Source organism: Chiloscyllium punctatum, chromosome 37 (assembly GCF_047496795.1).
Source record: "Chiloscyllium punctatum isolate Juve2018m chromosome 37, sChiPun1.3, whole genome shotgun sequence".
In the NCBI taxonomy this organism is placed as follows: domain Eukaryota; kingdom Metazoa; phylum Chordata; class Chondrichthyes; order Orectolobiformes; family Hemiscylliidae; genus Chiloscyllium; species Chiloscyllium punctatum.
In genome coordinates, this window is record NC_092775.1 from 56,170,289 (window position 1) to 56,190,215 (window position 19,927).

Sequence of the window (19,927 nt, forward strand, 5' to 3'; positions counted from 1 at the left end):
AACTCTGCTTCATTTGAAATTTAAGGATAGTCTCATGCCATCTGCTGATACTAATCCAAAATGCTGGTTAAGTGCCAGAAAGTGCAGCTTAAAAAAGTGGTGCAATTAAACTTATTTATCCAAAAGCCTTTGGGCAAAATGCTAATCATGTAAATAGATTAGCACATGGTTCAAAGAGATTGGAATGTTTCAATTGTGAACAATTTTAAAATGGAATGGAAAAAAAGCAGATTAAGTAGGTAATTATTTTGACAGTCATGGAGAGCTTCAGTAGAGACAGATCCTTTCTCCCACATTGGTCCATGCTGACCAAAATGTCCATTCACACTAATCCAAGTGGCCACATCAGCTCTGAGGGACTTATTCGCCTGCTCATGTTCCTGTGGAAGGATCTTAAATGATCTAATTGAAAATGACTTGATCCAAGACAATCCTGAGGAACTCCTGAAGAATATCCAATGCTAAGATCTTTGTTAGGCAGCAGCCACAATTATTTTTATTGCACTTGAATAGGAATCCAACTGGTGACAAAATTTTGCCCAGATTCAAATTGATTTCATGTTGAATATTTAATGAATTTGGATTTTAAAAATGTCATGGTAAGAGTAAGCATTAAAAGAACAGTTTGTCATTGGAAAGCATTTGTTAACTAATCTGATCCCTTACCTGGACTTTCCTACATATGATACCAGGTCAAGATTGAGAAAACACAGCCAGACTTCTTCAGCTTCAAGAGGAAAACATCGCTAGATCTGGTTTAGTCAGGAGAAGGATGTCTTGAGAATTCAATACTGCTCTGAAGGAATGAAGGGCAGATAATATAATATGGATGGGGTTAGCTTCAGTGCCAAATCACCAAGAGTAACTCAGCATGACTACTGACTATGCAGAGCCAGAGAGTGAGCCTTGTCAGGGAACAACCAGGAGGAAAACCTATGATTCAATCTCATAGCCAACTCACATTGAGGGGGGCAGTACAGTTGCTTAGTGGTTAGCACTGCTGCCTCACAGCACCAGGTCCCAAGTTTGATTCCAGCCTTGGGTGACTGTCTGTGTGGAGTTTGCACATTCTCCCCGTGTCTGCGTGGGTTTCCTCTGGGTGCTCCAGCTTCCTCCCACAGTCCAAAGATGTGCAGGTCAGGTGAATTGGCCATGTTAAATTGCCCATAGTGCTAGGTGCATTAGTCAGAGGAGGGTGGGTTACTCTTCGGAGGGTCAGTGTGGACTGGTTGGGTTGAAGGGCCTGTTTCCACACTGTATGGAATCTAATCGAAACACACATTAAGGAACTTACTGTAGTGGCTTTTGTCCCTCTTCAACCTTTCCTAGCCATGTACTGTCTACCTGTCTTTTAGGTAGTGCTAAGTGTGCCTTCCTCTATAACATCCTCTGGCAGTTCATTCCATCTACACACCAAAGGTTGCATGAGAAAGTTGCCACCTAGATCCTTTTTAAATCTTTCCTTTCACCACCTGGCCATACTAGTCTGAAAACGTCTGATCTCGGAAATGAAGCAGACTCAGGCCTGGTTAGTACTTGGATGGGAGACCACCTGGGAATACCAGGTGCAGTAGGCTTTATGGGCAGCACAGTGGCACTGCTGCTTCACAGCACTAGAGACCTGGGTTCAATCCCTGCCTCAGGCAACTGTCTGTCTAGAGTTTGCACATTTTCCCAGTGTCTGTGTGGGTTTCCTCCCACAGTCCAAAAATGTGCAGGTTAGGTGTATTAGCTATGCTAAATTGCCCATAGTGTTAGGTGATGGGGGAAATGTAGGGGAATGGGTGTGGGCAGGTTGCTCTTCAGAGGGTTGGTGTGGACTTGTTGGGCCAAAGGGCCTATTTCCACACTAAGTAATCTAAGCCTTCTACTTTTGATTCATTTATCTTGAGGGGGAAAAAGACCTGGCCTATTCACTTCATTTATGCCCCTCATGATTTTATAACTCCAATCAAAGGTCATCCCTCAGCCTCCTACACTGCTGGGGAAGAAGCCTATCCAGTCTTTGCTGATAAGGACGTTACGTTACCAAAACTGGAAGATTCATAAGTCTTTTCTGCACCTAGTTGTTTGATGAAATCCTTTCTATAGCAGGACAATGAGAATTGTACACAATACTTCATAGATGATCTTGTACTACCATAACATAGCATCACAACTCCTACACTCAAAACTCTGACTAACGTAGCCAAGTGTGCAAACATCTTTACATTCTTAGCAGCACTTGGTAGACTCAATGGTAATGTCCTAGGAAGTGTTGCTGAACAAAGAGACCTTGGAGTGCAGGTTCATACCTCCTTGAAAGTAGAGTCACAGGTAAATAGGTGAAGACGACATTTGGTATGCTTTCCTTTATTGGTCAGAGTATTGAGTACAGGAGTTGGGATGTCATGTTGCGGCCGTACAGGAGATTGGTTAGGCCATTGTTGGAATAGTGCGTGCAATTCTGGTCTTCCTATTGGAAAGATGTTGTGAAACTTGAAAGGGGTCAGAAAAGATTTACAAGGATATTGCTAGGGTTGGTGTATCTGAGCTACAGGGAAAGTGAACAGGCTGGGGCTGTTTTCCCTGGAGCGTCGGAGGCTGAGGGGTGACCTTATAGAGGTTTACAAAATTATGAGGGGCATGGATAGGATAAATAGGCAAAGTCTTTTCCCTGGGTTTGGGGAGTCCAGAACTAGAGGGTATAGGTTTAGGGTGAGAGGGAAAAGATATAAAAGAGACCTAAGGGGTTACATTTTCACACAGAAGGTGGTACATGAATGGAATGAGCAGCCAGAGGAAGGGGTAGAGGCTGATCCAAATGCCTCTTAAATGGTGCAATTGTATGGGTATATGAATAGGAAAGGTTTGGAAGCACTTCCACAGACAAAAAAGGATGGTAGATGTTTCCTCAAGTGGCACTGTTAACTTTAAATCTAAGATAGAGAGATATGGGCCAAAGGCAAATATACAGAATTAGGTCACAGGGACAAAACTCTCCTCTTTAATAGCAGGAACACACCGACTGTGGCCTAGCCAACACAGTCAGTTCCCTAAACTCCTAGTTATAATACCCCACCCCACCCAACAGCAGTTGTTTATTTTTTCCCCAGCACCCATGTTGAGAGTCCAGGTATAAGAGACAGTGCAAGACAACAGGTGTACAAATCTTTATTTAATTTCCATCACCAGGAGGAAAGAAAACACCTGAGTGACCAGTGACAAGCAGTATCCTTCTCAAAAGGGCAATGCTGCATGATCAAACAGTGAAGGGGAGGGGAGGGCAGGGATTCAACCATAATCTAGTCTCGTGGCCATCATATCAGTCAGTCTACCATCAAACCAGGGGCTGGTCTAGCTTCAAAGAATATACCAGGTGCTGATTTTGGCATATCTCAAAAGGTGACAACCTAGTGAGGTTTAACACTAGAAAACCCTGTGGAACAAAGGGACCTTAGTGTGTTCATCCATTAGATCTCTGAAGGCAGAAGGGCATGTTAATAGGGTGGTGAAAAAGCCAAATGCGCCACTAGCAGTTTTCAAAACAGCACAGATTTCAAAAGCAGAGAAGTAATGTTGGAGTTACACGGAACTTAGTTTCTGGGCAGCAGTAAGCCTCAAGTGTTAAAGGGAATTCAAACCTGAAGTGGACAAGCTACACAAATAATCTGGCTACAAGACCAGGTTAGATGCTGAGCACTTTCCTGGATAAGTGTAGCACAAACACCACTCAAGTGAACACCATCCACAACAAAGCAGTCTTAATCAGTACCCCATGTACCAACTGAAAAATAAAGCTTTTTGTCTTTTACTCAAGATGAAGAAACATCAAAATTCAAAGGAAAACAATTTATACTACGTGAAACAAAAGTGAAAAGTGCTGAACAATTGCTAATAGTATTGTAATAGGAAACAGTTCTCCATGCTATTTCAAAAATGATTAAATGCCCCAATAATGTACTCTCTGCAGAATACAGTGCCCTGTATATGAATCATGAATACACAGTGAACAACAACTAATTGCTCTTGCTTTCTAGGAGGTTCAAGCAGGGATTTGCTTTGATCACCTTCAAAAAGGGGAATTATTAAGTGCTCAAAGCTCATCTTTTAGTCCACATTCATAACAGGCTAGAGTGTACTTACTGGTGAGACAAGATAGCTACATATAGAGCATTATTCTATGTTAAATGCATTTCTCTTAGAATTGTTACCAGTAGTTTAGTTATTTCACAAATCTAGACATTTATGTGCTGTATTGCTCCAATGCCATACTGGAAGACCACTTTCATCTGGTTACCAAATTCACAATTTTCATGTTGAAGTTTAACAAGCTAAGAAAAAAAAACAAGGACAACTTTCAAAATATTTTATAATATTTATAACTGTGATTAAAATGCCTACCTTTATTGAGTGAAACAAAAAGTTACAAAAATTAGCGGATTATGAACCAAATACAACAGCTATGGCAATAATCCTGAAATCAAGTTAGTAACATTACAGACAGCTACAAACCCTCCAAAGTGATTCTGACCATAATACTGAAGATAAAGTAAGTTACATCACAGCCTGAATCTATCTGAAAAATGTGGAGTATGTGGAACTGTAAGTTGCTGCTCACTGGGTTTGATTTCCACTTTCTTGTAATGTCGAACAGGATTTGCTTTATGTACCTGCAAAACAAAAAAAGGTCGAGACTCAATTCTTTTTTCCCCCATTTAAATTGTTCAGATGACCTGAAACCTGCAAACTCCACTAACATGAGGACATTGAAGTACCTCTGTTCAAAACAGATTGTGCCATAGCAAGCCTCACAGGAGTACGCCACTATAAATCCAAACCTAGAATGTTGTTTCTTTCCCCCTCCCCAAAATACAGAACTCTGTACAGAGAGGCTCTTTCGACAAAAGAACTAAGCAAAGTAAAATTCATTTTCTTTTTAAAATCACTAAACAATATCAAAGTACCTTATCTTGTTTTCAAGGATGAAATTTATTAATCCATGTTTAAGCAGCAAATGCCCAGGATTAGAAATAACTAGCACTAAACTTTTAAATCTGATACTCTTGTTATAGTTGATAATGATGGGCAATTAACCTGAAAATTCAAACAAACAAATACCTCTCACCCATTAATAATACTGGCAAGATACTTGCTGGCCTCGAAGACTGAAAGTAGTACTAAAAGACTGATGGGAGCTGATAAAATGAAGGCCACATGAGATAGCTGAAATGTCTAACACCTATGGGTTTGCCGGTTACAGAAGCCATGCCATTTTAAACAAAAGCCCTGTTACTCTCAGTACTGCAAGTCAGAATCAGTTCAGACAAATAGCAACAGGAATCATTTTTCCATCTCTTGCCCAAAACACAAACTAAAGTTCAAATGAATATTGGAATGCAGCTGGAAGATATGGCAAGACATGACAGGCACTCCCAAACCACTAACCCCACTGAGCAGTTAGTTCACAGACCTGCTGGGAGATAGTAAATTGGATGTGTACGCTCCACAGGTGGATCGGAATGAAGAAACACTTTAACGAGTCTCTGATTTGAGCATTTGGAACCAACCATTTAACCAACTCCGCTAAACAGACCCCAAATAACCAGCTACTCACTAGCTCCTGCCGAAGTCGAGCAGTTTCTTCTCTTTCTCTTTCTTCATTTTCTTTTCGTTTCTTCTCTTCAAACTGTTCCCTCATGATTTCTTTTTCGGCTTTACGCATTTCAAATTCTGCACGCTCTTTTGCGCGCTTCTCTGTAGCCAGTTCAAATGTCTGCTGAACTGTGGAATCAACATTTTCTAAGTTTGAAAAGCAAGGGTTCAAACAAAACATTAATCATTTGCTACAAAAGGAAAACACACTTTAGGGGGAAAGAGAAAAGCAAAACAAAAAAAGAGACAATGAAGCCAACAAAAGAAGAACCTCCTTCTGCAGTTCTCAGAATCATAGAATCCTTACAGTGTGAAAAGAGGCCATTTGGCCCATCAGGTCCATACCTACCCTCCAAAGAGCATCTCACCCAGACCCAGTTCTCTCCACCTTATCGGTGACTCAGCCTTTACCATGGCCAATCCACCTAACCTGCACATCTTTGGACTGTGGGAGGAAACTGGAGAAATCCCACAGACACAGGAAGAACATGCAAACTCCACACAGACAGTCACAAGAGGCTGGAATCAAACCCAGGTCCCTGCCATGCCACCCTACAGCAAGTTAGATCTTCCTTGCCCAAATCTAATTTAGACCAAGCCAACAGTTCCTCTGGATTAAACTGTAAATCAAGAATCGTCCCCTTCTCTCTCACTCAATTTGTATTTGAGCAGAATAATCTTGTTTCCACCATATCTCAAAAGGGACTCTTCGGTCTGGCGGAGCTTCTGAACAGTTTTAGCACTGTTGTTTCATATCAATGCACATGCTCTTCAACTTTGTTTCCTCTGTCCAACTGTCAAATGCTTTTTTCGAATATAGGGATGCTCAAACACCCCATACTTTTGGCCATAATACCCCACACAAAAACTTGCCGATAGTTGTCTAAGATCCAAGACAGTACTTATGGTCATGCTCATCTCAACTTGCTCCTGACTTTCAGGGACACTCACCAAGTTACTTTACAGTGAAAGCCAATACTCAGCACCTGCTTACATTATTTTCTCAGTGACCTCAGCTCCAGGGACCTGAGTTCGGTTCCAGCCTTTGGTGACTGTATGTGGAGTTTGCACATTTTCCGTGTCCGAATGGGTTTCCCCCCAGTCCAAAGATGTGTAGGTTAGGGTGAATTGGCCAGGCTAAATTACCCACAGTATGCAGGGATGTGTAGGTTAAAGTGCATCAGTCAGGTGAAATGTAGAGTTATACAGTAGGGGAATGGGTCTGAGTGGGTTACTCTTCAAAAAGGGTCGACCTGGACTTGTTGGGCCAAATGGCCTGTTTCCGCACTGTAGGGATTCTACGATTCTCCAGGGCCTCAAATTTCCACTCATTTGAAACCCAAACCTTGGCCTTTACTTATATAGTAACAGTAAAATGACGACAAGTGCTAGTGCTGAAGAAACTAAACAGATCTGGCAAGAGAAATCAGACAGGCACCAGACTTGCTATTGTGCTATAGTGCCTCATTAAACATGTCAATACCTCATTAGAAGACTCCTTTCAGCAACAGCAATGACAATATAATTGAACTTTGCAGTCAGTTTAAGGGCGAAAGAATAGGCCGAAGACTAGACTTGAATAAAGGCAACTATGAAGGCATAACATCTGAGCTAGCTAAAGAGACCCAGGAGACCAGCTTAAAGAAGAGAGATGCAGTGGCAAACATTTAAGGAAATATTTCAGAAATGACGTTCTAATGAGAACCACAGACTTTAATTAAAAGTTAAAGATTTCTGTCAAACTTTAAAGTGTATAATTATGCAAAGACCAACAGCTGCTCAGTAGATTGGACAGAATATAAAACGTAAAGAATGACTAAAATGTTAAGGGGGGGTGAAATTAGAGTACAATCTGCCAGAAATTTTTAAAAAAAGACAAATTTAAAAAAAGGTTTCTATACTTTGTTAACACCTGTTTGATAAATTTTAGGTGTTGGCCCTATAGATAGAAACTAAATGTAACAAAATGGCAGAAGATTTGAACAGACAATTTACACCAGTCTTTACTACAGGAGAGAGAAAAGTAACAACCCAGAAATGTCTGTAAAAGTCAAGAAATGGAAGGAGGGAGGATCTCGGGGAAAAGATAATATCAATCACCAAGGAAATGATATTGAGCAATTTGTAGCAGCTACAGATTGATAAGTTACTAGGTCCTGATGGAATCTATCCTACGGTCTTCAAAGTGGCTGACAATATAAATGACACATCAATTTTGATTTTCTAAAATCCCTTTGACTCAATGTTCCACGGATTAGAAGGTAGCAACCAAACTCCATTTTTCAAGAGGAGGAGACAAAACAAGGTAATAGGCCAGTTCGCTTAACATTTGTCTTAGGAAAGATGTTAGAATTTATTAGTAAAGACTTTCTAGCAAGACATTTAAAAGTTAAGGTAAATAGACAGAATCAAGCTAGAAAAATGGAAATCATGTTTAATCAATCTATTGTGGGTAGGTTTACTACAAGCAAATAACCCTTCAAAAGACTTTCATGAACCATAGCAACCTCTAGAAAAGACAGCATTCAGCAACTAAAGATTTCAGATGGGAAAGACTTTGGGGTTAACGAAGTGGAAATTCCCATAATCAGACTACAGGACCCTCTGTCTTGTGACCACTGGTAGTCAGTTTACTACATTTTATAACATTTCACTGTAGAGTTTCCTGCGCACCGTCGCCTTTCCAAAAAAAAAGATAATAGATTACCTATTAATGACCGGTCTGCCTTCTTTGGGAGAAATGGTTCACGATAAATGACAGAATTGGGGTTAGCTTTAAAGCATGCTGCTTCTTTTTGTTGTCTCAGCTCTTCTTTCATCTGTAGAAAGAAATTACATCTTCTTAAACCTTACTGTTCACAAGCAGGACTTGGACCGTTCAAAGTAACACCTACCATTTCCCCATCTTGCTTGAGCACCCACTGCCACCCCCACACATCTAATTCCCAGCAGGAATAACCAAATGGGATTATGAAGCCCTAATTTATCTGATATCCAGTGTCTTTTGTTTAATCCAGTTAAGGGCAGAGATATTCAACTCAGCACGAGTGGCCAGGGTTCTTTTATTTGGGGTGCGGGGGGCAGGCAGAAAAGAGGAGGGGGGGGGGGGGGGTTGCGTAGTGGCTTCATCCTCTCCCTCCACTTCCTCCTCCCTCAATAATGGTACAAATCCATACTCATGGTCAAGGAGGGGGCCAAAAGAATCATCCATTGACAGGAGATTCAATTACCTGGAAGACACAGACAAAAACAAAATGTAAAAAAAGCCATGGTAGCCAAAAAAAAAACACCATCATAACCGCTTACCATCTGTGCCCAGCGTTGATCTCTGATAGCACCACGTTCCTCTAAACACAGATGGAATGGCTGCACTTTAGTTGGAGACTTTACCATCTTTTCTGGTAACCGAGTAGAGTTAAAGTCAGGGAGCAGTTGAGCTTTAAAGCTAGGGAACTGTACAAGGAACAATATAGATATTAATAAGTAACAATCTGGAAATAAGTTCAGACACGTATAACTTGAACTAAAAGAAACTTTTGTCCAATTCAATCCCACACACTGACTACTTCTTCCAGATTTCCATAATCCCACTGCAAAAAAAAAATTTCTCCCTTTGCGAACGGTTTTAAAATAATGACTTGTGGTTGCTGACCTACTTCTCGAAAATCTTCAACTATAACTGCTCAAATGAAAACAATTCCAGTTTCTCCGTGTATCTGAGCTCCCATCTCTCTCGTAAAGATCCTCTCATCTCCCTAGAGACTTGATAGTCTTTCAAGAAAAAGCCGGACAGCTAAAGTTCACAAAATACCCTGGATGACATCTTATGTTTGTGAAGAATTACCGTGACTTCCTTGTTTTCATAGAATCCCTAAAGAATCCATAGTGAAGAAAGAGGCCATTCAGTCCATAAAGTGTGCACTGACCCTCCAAAGAGCATCCCACCCACTCCCACAACCCCATCCTATCCCTGTAAGCCCACATTTATCATGGCTAATCCATCTTACCTGCACATCTTTGGACTATGGGAGCAAATTGGAGCACCTGATAGAAACACAGATATGGGGAGAACGTGCAAACTCCACACAGACATGGTCACCCATGGTTGGAATCAAACCCAGGTCCCCTACACTGATGCAGCTAACCACTCATTCAGACATCATGCTGCCATTTTCAGATTTAAACATGCCCTGTAACCCAACCATATTGTTAACTTGTCTGGCTAACTTCCAAGATATAAGAATTTGTGTAACCTCTCAAATTGGATTCTGAAGAGTGGCCATTTTTTAAATCAATTAAATGTTTAAATGAATTTTACCTCAGTCAACTCTTTGCGCAATTCTTGTATTTTTTTCTCCTTTAATGCTTCCCTCTGTTTGTCCCGTGCTTCAAATGAGAATGGCTGAACTTCGACAAGCTTGTCTTCCAAAGATTTTGGCTTGAATGGGATAGCAGAATGTGGCATGGGATTTGCTTTTATTACACGTTTCTCCTCCTACAAGTTTGAACAGGCAAGAGACTAGAGTGAGTCTTCATTCACCATACTAAACTCAGACAAGTACCACTAAACAAAACATCAGCTGTTCTCGCAGTCGACATGCAAGTGAAAAACAACCATACAATCTCTTGGAAGATGCCCATTGCACGCAGTATAAAAAACCTGAAATACACTTGCTCCAGCAATGGCAAGCAATTGGCCCCAGGAGTCCCAGAACATTCTCAAACCAGTAGCATAACTGTCTGTGCAAGCATTACCCAGTACAAAGAGCTCAGCCATCTGGATCAAGATTGTGGGATCAAAAGGGACACCACAGGACTTGGATCAGGTCTGGCACTGGCACAAAAACTAGACAGATATCAGGACCTGACATGGCCATACAAATAGATTAGAGTGTGCTGGAAAAGCACAGCAGGTCAGGCAGCATCCGAGGAGCAGGAAAATCGATGTTTCAGGCAAAAGCCCTTCATCAGGAATAGAGGAAGGGTGCCTGCAGAATGGAGAGTGTTGTATCTGTTGCTCCAGATACGGTCCCCTCTACACTGAGGAGACGGGACGCCTCCTAGCAGAGCACTTTAAAAGAACTTCACCGGGACACCCACACCAGTCAACCCCAACGTCCTGTGGCCCAACATTTCAACATCCCCTTCCATTCTGCTGAAGACATGCAGGTCCTGGGCTGCCTCCACCGCCGCTCCCTCACCACCTGAGGTCTGGAGGAAGAACGCATCTTCCACCTCAGAGCACTTCAACTCCATGGCATCAATGTGGATTTCACCAGTTTCCTCATTTCCCCTTCCCCCACCTCAAGCCTTCCAGCTCAGCACTGCCCTCATGACCTGTCTTACTTGCCCATCTTCCTTTCCACCTATCCACTCCACCCTCCTCTCTGACCTATCACCTCCATCCCCACACCCGTTCACCTATTGCACTCTATGCTACTTTCTCCCCACCTCCATCTCATTTATCTCTCCATTCTGCAGGCTCCCTGCCTCATTCCCGATGATGGGCTTTTGTCCGATACAGATTTTCCTGCTCCTCGGATGCTGCCTGACCTGCTGTGCTTTTCCAGCACCACTCTAATCTAGACTCTGGTCTCCAGCATATGCAGTCCTTGTTTTTACCATGGCCATACAAATAAACCACCCAACAAATTAAGGCTGTTGAGAAAAGAAATTCCACTTGAGTAAAATGATGCAGCTGCAACAAGATCCAAACAGTTAGGGTTCAGAAGTGCCCTGGGAGCCAGTATGTCAAAGTCCGATGCATACCAAAAAAACAGATTCTGCAGTCCAACTCGTCTGTGCCGAGTCCCATTTGGCTCATATCCCTCTAAACACTTCCTATTCATATACCCATCCAGATGCCTTTTAAATATTGCAGTTGTACTAGTCTCCACCACTTCCACTGACAGTTCATTCTATATACTCACCACTCTGAAAAAGTTGCCCCAGAGGTCTTTTATATCTTTCCCCTCTCACCCTAAACCTATGCCCTCTAGTTTGGGACTCCTCCACCCAGGGGAAAAGACCTTGCCTATTCACCCTATCTATTCCTTTCACAATTTTATAAATCTCTAAGTTCACCATGCAGCCTCTGATGCTCGAGGGAAAATAGCTCCAGCCTATTCAGCCACTCCCTACAACTCAAACCCTCCTTCCTGGCAACATACTTATAAAAAGGTAGGTAAAAACAATGACTGCAGATGGTGGAAACCAGATTTTGGATTAGTGGTGCTGGAAGAGCACAGCAGTTCAGGCAGCATCCGAGGAGCAGCAACAGCATACTTATAAATCTTTTCTGAACTCTGTCAAGTTTCACAACATCTTTCCTGCAGAAAGGAGACCAGAACTGAACGCAGTAATTCAAGATGCACCCATGTCTTGTTATTGGAGTTCAACAAAAAACCCCAAAGCTATCCAGACCCTTCAGTGCTCAGACAAAAAATAAACACTGGGGAGCCATTAATAGTGTGGCTGAGAATAGGGAGGAAGCCAATTAGCAGTGTTTGCTTGGTGCAGAAACCGGGGGTAGTGTAAGCTTAGGGTAACAGATCAAACGCTCAAGACTTAAGCAATCAAGGTGCTGCATGACAAATCATCTGAGGGAGTCCCAGGGCTATAATCTTTGAAAAAGTGAAGAATTAGCCCTGTTTATATAAGAAAGGGCTTTAACAAAATAGCAAAACTGTCACAATACCAGTATCACTGACTTGGGGTTATTGAAGAGAAAGCCATGGGATGCATCTTGATGGCATTTCAATTCATGGGCATTGCATCACTCAGCAAGACAGCATTCATTGCCCTTAAGAGGGTGGTGAACAGCCTTCAAATGTCAAAGTCCTTGGGGTGTAAGGTATAGCCACAGTTGCTAATAGGTATACTGTGAGGGGTTTCATGATAGTTTGTCTATTACTGGCTATTGACTTCACACTCTTAACACTAAAATACAAATTCAAATAGATGAGTGAAAGACTATTTTTTAGGACATAATTATCAATGAAACTGTATTATAACCAAGGCTGCAGGAGTGTACTGTCTCTACAATGGTCCACTACACACATGAAATAAACACTTTTTCCAGCTACCAAAATGACAAATTAAATGTCTATTCTATAATAAAGTTTTAAAACATGGATCTAGCAATCAAGTTTCTCAAAACAAAAACTTATTGAATAATTAGTTAACAGAGAATCAGTACTGTAGCAAATATGGTTATCCAATATCCCCAAAAACACATTCTTCAAAGAAAAAAAACCAAAAGAGGCTGGCCTTCTGCAGAAAAAAACAATTCAGCAAGTGAGCTGTTCTTGAAGTCAAAAAAAAAGAGGATGTTCTCAAGTAATAGACTCTGATATGCTATCATATGGTAAAGTCACTAATCATACACAGTTGCAGACAGTTTCCTTGTTTTCATCATGAATCAAGAGGTGTTACTTTTCAGGAAGCAGTGTGGCAAGGTAGCTTCTTTCCTCCAACTGAATCAGATAAAAAGAACAACCTCTTAAGCTAGTCACTATGCAAAACAGCCTTGTCACAGTCAGCACCAAAGCAAACTATTATCACAGCTTTGGATGCTGGTGATATTTTTAATAAGATCTACCAAGCATAGTGAATTTTCAGTGACCTGGAGTGGCTTCTTTAAGGTATCTGCACAAACATTTAAATTCCTTTTACAACATTCCTTCAGAACTCCAGTCCTCCAAGTAATACTAAGTACATTCACAACATAACAAAAAGGTAACTATGAATTAGCTTTCTCCTAGTCAATACCCAAGAGCCACAGATGGGAAAATGGCCGTTTCCAGAATGTTAATTTTGCCTTCAGAGATCACCTAGTAACCAGTTTTTCAATTTTTAATTAGCAACGGGTTAAAAAGGTTATGGGGGAGCAGCAGGACAGTGGAAAGGAGATCAGTCACAATCATATTAAAATGATGGAGCAGGTTTGAATTGCACCATAGAATTCCTATAGGGTGGAAACAGGCCATTAGGCCCAACAAGTCCACACTGACCCTCCAAAGAATACCCCACGCAGACCATTCCACTACCCCTATTACTTTACATTTCCCATGGCTAACACACCTAACCCAAATATCCCTGAACACTATGGGCAATTTAGCATGGCCAATTCACCTAACCTGCACATCCCTGAACACTAATGGGTAATTGACCATGCTCAATTCACCCTAACCTATGCATCTTTGGACTGGGAGGAAACTAGAGCACCCGGGAGGAAATCCACGTAGACACGGGAAGAACGGGCAAACTCCACAGTCGACAGAAGCAGGAATTGAACACAGGTTCCTGGCGCTGTGACGCAGCAGTGCTAACTACTCCTCGTCCTTCGATGACACCAGGCATCTTCCCATGCCCACCAAGATAAAAAGACATGCTACCTAGACAAAGACTTTAAACCAAGTAAAAGTTCTCTCCAGAGAAAAAGCAGAAGAAAATAAAAGGGACATCTTGAAACAGCTATATTTGCTGTAAAGTAACACTGGGCTGTTAACAGCACTACACCCACAGAATCAGAAGCTGGAACCTTTGAGCTCTCAAACCTGTCCTGCTGAGTTCACCTGCATAACAAAACAACAGAATCAGCTGGATCAGACTTGAAGGATTAAACTCTTCACTACAAGAAACCCAAGCATCCCAAATTTTAAATCCTCTACTGTTGGCGTCCTTCAGTTTGTGGGATATAGGTTAAGAAGTGTTACTTCTGCATCCATAATTGTTTATGCAAGGTAAATGAACTAACACCAGTGTATAATTGTTTCCATTCTTGGCTGAAACAATGTGAAAGAAATACACAATTGCTTTTCATTAGCTAAAAATGTGCCTGTGAACAATGTTACAGACAAACAGATAAGGTGCAAAAGAACATAGAGTTATGCCAAACTCGGCATATCGCCCTCATGTAGGCACTGAAACGAGCCAAGCTAGTTACAAATAAGGAAGTGGGTAAATAAGAGTCAGGATCGTCCAGTTTGGAGGGGGGGGGGTGTAAACAAGGGCGGAGTGCAACTGGGCAGGGGCAGAACACAAGAAGGAATATTAATAGGTTTGAAGGCCAATGAGGTAAACAGGGAAGTACCGAAAGAGACTCAATTAAACTGTATAAATTGTGGAGTAATTTTTGGATCGGGGTGCCTACTTGTTAGACACCAGTCTTGCAAGAATGTTTCAATAAAATTCGCTACTTCAGAATTTGACTAGGACTGAAATTTATTATATTCTGAGCTCTGTTTCTCAAGTTCATTTACCCATCAAGCTCAAAGAATCTCTCCACAGCTCTCCAGCTAATTCTCCTCCTGCCTCCACAAGACAAGGTAGCCTTTAAACCTTCCCTCTTTGACCACAATTTTGATTATCTGACCTGAAGTTTCCTTGAGACTCAGTATCAGTTTTTGCTTTACAATGCTCCTGTGAAAGACCTTGGGATATTCCATTACAAGAAAAAATTGTTCTTAAACAAGTTACTGATGTGGTTATGGCCTGGCAGTGGCCATTGGGCCAAATGGCTTTCTTTCATGCTGAACATTTCTACAATTATATGGTGGCAGTTGGCTGCTTTTTCACTTTCAAATGAAGCATGAAGCAATAAATTGATTTGTTTTGGTAATGATCAGAATAGAGCTTGAGCTTTTATTTGACATCTATCATTAATTATAATCTAAGTTCTTACCTTCTCCTCCTTGCGTGGAATTCTCACTCTGTTCTTCATTGTGAAAGCTGGGGATTTAGGCATAGTTATAGGTAGCAGTCTTTTCTCTGGAACTCCCTGCAAGAAAGTATTCATACATTGTGAAACAACCCACACACAATGGAAAATTATTTTGCTAAAAATGGATTGACAGGTTAGTAACTGATCGAATATTGCTTCAGCTCAACTAACAGCAACCTGAAAATGGGGGAAAAGAAAAAAAGTGTCGCCTTCAATGAGACAATAAACCAATCATCATTAAAAACAAGCAAAAAATTACAACCTTAAATAGTTCAGAGTCTGAATTTCATGTTGCATTGAATCTAGGAATTAATTCTGATATTACAATAAATGCCTGAAACTCTATTTTTCTTTCAGAGTAAAGAAACAGAAGAATGCTTACCACTACATCTTCTAGTATCTTAGTAGGACAGGGACGGGAATGGAAAACGTGATCCTCTGCCTCTTCCGGCTTTTTATTTTCCTCTCTCTCACGGATGCGCTTCTCTATCTCCAGATCAAAACCTATAGCTTTTGTTGGTTCCTTAACCTGTGGCTTCTTTGGAAGAATTGGGCCACCCTCAAGGAGTCGGGGATTTACTTCCTGGGCTTTGAATTTGTACCTGTAAAAGCAAGAATCAGGTCTGAATCAATTTCCAGTTCAATCTCTCTCAACATCACTAATTTGGGTCCCTAACACCTCAACATGAAATTGTAGTTGTTACTTAACTTCATTCAAGTATTCATGGAGAAAAGTCCGAATAGACCAGTGTTCTCTATTCTCGCCATCTACTCAAAGCCTCAATTCTGAAGCCTTATCAGTGTAATTCAGAGAGGTAGTCAACAGTGTTATCAAGCTGCACTTGCTTGGCAACAGCATGCTAATAGATGCCCAAATCAGGTTCCACCAGGGCTACTTAGTTCCTGGCTTCATGTTTGATCCAAGATTACAATTGTCTTTTACAGAGAGAGCGAAAGCCTTTGACATCAAAGCAGCATTTACCATATCAAGCAAACTGCATGCAGTAGGAGTCGAGGTGGGGGCACAATTCAGTGGTTGGAGTCAAATGGAGGACAAAAGGAAGACACTTATGCTTGTTGACAATCAATTGTCTTAGATCCAGGACATCATAGCACAGTGGTGCCTTGGACGCAAACATCTAGAGCTGCTGCAATCACCTTGACTCAAATCACAAGATCAAAAGTGGGCTTGATCACTGAAAGGAGCAGGAGTAGACCATTCAGCTGAAGCTGCATGGAGATCATGGCAGTTCTGTGGAATACCTTCATGTACCTTAATTACTGAACAAACATTTATCGGAGTTACCTCAGAGTTAAAATTAACTGAGGTATACACAATAATCAGCATGTTTTATGACTCCTCAGGTAAGAGAAACTATACGCCATGTCCATATGCAACAAAACCTGATCATCAGCTGGTTTGGGTGGATTAATGGTATAAAGTGCCAGGCAATGGCTACCTCCAATGTGAGGCTTTAAGTCATTCCTCCTTGACATGACCATCACTCGATCTACCACTTTGCAGGACTAGTTAACCGTAAATCTTAGAGTCAGGCAAATTGACTTAAATTGCTTTTCCACGACCAGAGATTGGCAGTCTTGATAACCCTTCTTTGCCCCCCTCAATATTTATTCCTTTTGACTACATAAAGCAGGATCCTGTGTTAACATATGAAGCTCCTAGCATGCATGAATGGGACATGACCGATAATCTTTAGTTGGTTTCAGTGTAATTCTTAGCAAACATAATAGTAACATACAGGATCCTATCCTATTCATGCAAAAGTTTTGCACATAAATTTCAACATTTAATTTTAGTGACAATACGGTCAGAGACAATTTACCTCTGCTAGCAACACCCTTAACAGTCTGCTTACTCCGAGAAAAAAGATGGACAATTGCTAGTTTCATTTGATACTGTTTAAATGTGTCCTTCTTTTTCAAGCATTTTAGCCCTGACGCCTTTGAACAATGCTTAAAAACTACATCTGTTAACAACACACAATTTGCAGAGACATGATACTGTATTCCAACAGGTCTGATACTTAGACTTAGAAAGCCAACTGGCTGATTGCACAGTTCTAAAAGCTCAAAAACCTGAGCAACCATTTGTAGCTTCAGTCAGGACGAGTCGCATACAAGGGCAAGCTTTACATGAAGCGATGAAAGCCACCCAGAGATTGACAAAATTCAAGTGGACATTCAGACTAGATTGTAAATAAGTAACAATCTTACATTCAAATAAATCTGGCCAGTGCTGTGTAAATAAATAATTTCAGGCTCTAACAGTTCCACTGTTGCAACTTACAAACTAATTCTTCACATATATTCCATCAACCACGAAGAGAAAATCCCACATTGTAATACTGACAAAATACTGGTTGAGGGGAAACTTTATGCACCAACTCTAAAAATAAGCATTTAAATATCAAAAGATGTCGGGAAACATTTTAGGCTTTTGAAACCTCACACTTACGATTGTATTTTCTCCAGTTCTTCAGCTTCTATTTCAGCTGCACTCTTGCAAGTTGTTGGTCGAGCACGGGTCTTAGTTGCTAGCATGGGAGTATGTGGTTTAGTTAGCTTGATCTTTTCAGACACCTTGCAAGGACCTGAAAGAGAATACAGTAAATCTACATATTTCAAATCAGTGATTTTATGCAACCCTGATTAGATTTTAATCAGTAAGTTTTAATTCTGGTCCTCCATGTTGCAATTAAGTGATCCACAAAAGTAATGAGACTTGATTGGTTAAAACTATACTCACACCTTAAAAACTGAGGGAAGGTGTCAAAGATGTACAGCACAGAAACAGGCCCTTCGGCCCAACTCTTCCATGCTGACCAGACATCCTAATCTAATCTAGTCCCATTTGCCAATATTTCGCCCATATCCCTCTAAACCCCTTCCTATTCATTTGGTACTCTGTAAACAAACTGTTTTGCTTAATACAAAATGGGTATCCACTGGAATGTCCGCTTAAAACAACTAAAAAAAAAGTGTTAGGGTCTTGGCATCTTCCTTGAAATGTTTTGAGGGGGTCTAGCCCGGTCCATAATATAACAGAAGCAGACAAGGTAAATGCAGGAAGGATGTTCCCAATAACAGGGGGAGTCCAGAACCAGAGGTCACTTTCTGAGGATATGGTATAGACCATCTAGGACTGAGGAGAGGAATGTTTTCACCCAAAGAGAGTTGGAGAACCTGTGGAATTCTCTGCTCCACGAAGTGGTTGAGATCAAACGCTGAATTGTCCAAAAATAAGTTAGATCAAGTTTTTCAGTAAAAGGGACGAAAGGGTAACAGAGAACTAAGTAGGATAAATCAGCCACAATTATATGGAATGGCAGAGCAGGCTCAGAAGGACCAAAAGGCCTACTCCTGTCTCCAACATAATGTTATATTTTACTGCAAGTGGAATTGAATGAAAGAATACAGATGTTATTCTGCAGTTATATTAGGCATTATGGACACTACATCTGGAGTAGTGTCGACAGTACTAGTCATCATACTTACAGAAGGATGTTGATGGGCTGGAGATAGTTCAGAGAAGATTTACTCAACTAATACATGGATGTAGGAGTGTACCATACATGCTTATACCAAAACAGCCCATATCTACTCACACAAGTAGCAAATAAGACAGAGCAGCCTATCCAGCACCAGAAGACTAAGTGGCTGGAAAGATAAACATGACAAACAGCCTATTCCAGAAGTTTTGATAAGAACATGCATACAAATCAGACAAATGATTAATCCTAGTTTCATAAATGAAAGGATAATTGTCCTCTTAAATAAACAGACTTGAGGTGTGAGATAAAGCCCATTAACTCATTAAGCAGTTACCAGAACAACAGCTAAAGTCTTTTATAGTAATTAGTTTTTAGGACTATCATAAAAAAAATTACAAGTGTTATACCAAGTAGTTAAAAATAACTGTCTCTTGTATTTTTCATAAAGAATTAGAAAAGTGGAAAATATAAAGAACAATAACAATCTGATAAATGCAGCACATATAAATAAGCCAGCCGGAGACAGATCTAAAAGGAGTATTGCTAGTAACTTTGGAATGTGAATGAATAGGAGGCATAGCAAGATCCAAAGATTGCGATGATAGTGTCTGTTAAACCCCAAAAGATCATGGGAACCTGGGGGGTGTCCATAGGAATGCCCAGCACTGATTAGGTTCTCTCATAGGACTAGATATACAGAGTAGAGGGAAAAGACATAGTGACCATGTTGTATGCGATCATTGTAACTCAATGTATAAAATACTGCTTTTCACTGTAAAATCTGTGTCATTAAATCTTTCTATCAGATTGGAAGATAGATCAAAGGGAAAAATTGCTTTCTCATTTATAGACCAGATTTGAGGAAGATCCTTTGGCCCTCTCCCTCCATTAACTGGTTCCTGCTTAAATAAAAATCTTCCACTTGGAATCATGCCTGCCTCCTGAACCTTCACTCCTGATTGGGGGTTACCCTCCTACAATGGAGGACAAGTTACTTAAGGAGGAAAGACTAGGCCCGCATCGTCTGGGAGTTTGGAAGGATTAGAGTTGACTTAAT

The 19,927-nt window shown here is 40.9% G+C and overlaps 1 protein-coding gene across 3 annotated transcripts in view; it reads right to left on the reverse strand.

The window, feature by feature from the left end:
* Positions 1–4,345: 4,345 nt before the first annotated feature.
* Positions 4,346–19,927, reverse strand: part of tpx2 (TPX2 microtubule nucleation factor) — a 44,522-nt gene continuing 28,940 nt past the window's right edge. For 2 of the 3 annotated variants that reach the window (XM_072556856.1, XM_072556858.1), the window contains exons 9-16: positions 17,835–17,970; positions 15,741–15,960; positions 15,320–15,415; positions 9,953–10,129; positions 8,941–9,087; positions 8,342–8,453; positions 5,597–5,781; positions 4,346–4,652 (exon numbers count right to left, since the gene is read on the reverse strand). In XM_072556856.1, coding sequence (XP_072412957.1) covers positions 4,542–4,652; positions 5,597–5,781; positions 8,342–8,453; positions 8,941–9,087; positions 9,953–10,129; positions 15,320–15,415; positions 15,741–15,960; positions 17,835–17,970 — 1,184 coding nt within the window. In that variant the 3' untranslated portion in view covers positions 4,346–4,541. The remainder of the gene's footprint in view (positions 4,653–5,596; positions 5,782–8,341; positions 8,454–8,940; positions 9,088–9,952; positions 10,130–15,319; positions 15,416–15,740; positions 15,961–17,834; positions 17,971–19,927) is intronic. The other variant, XM_072556859.1, reaches the window with a different exon arrangement.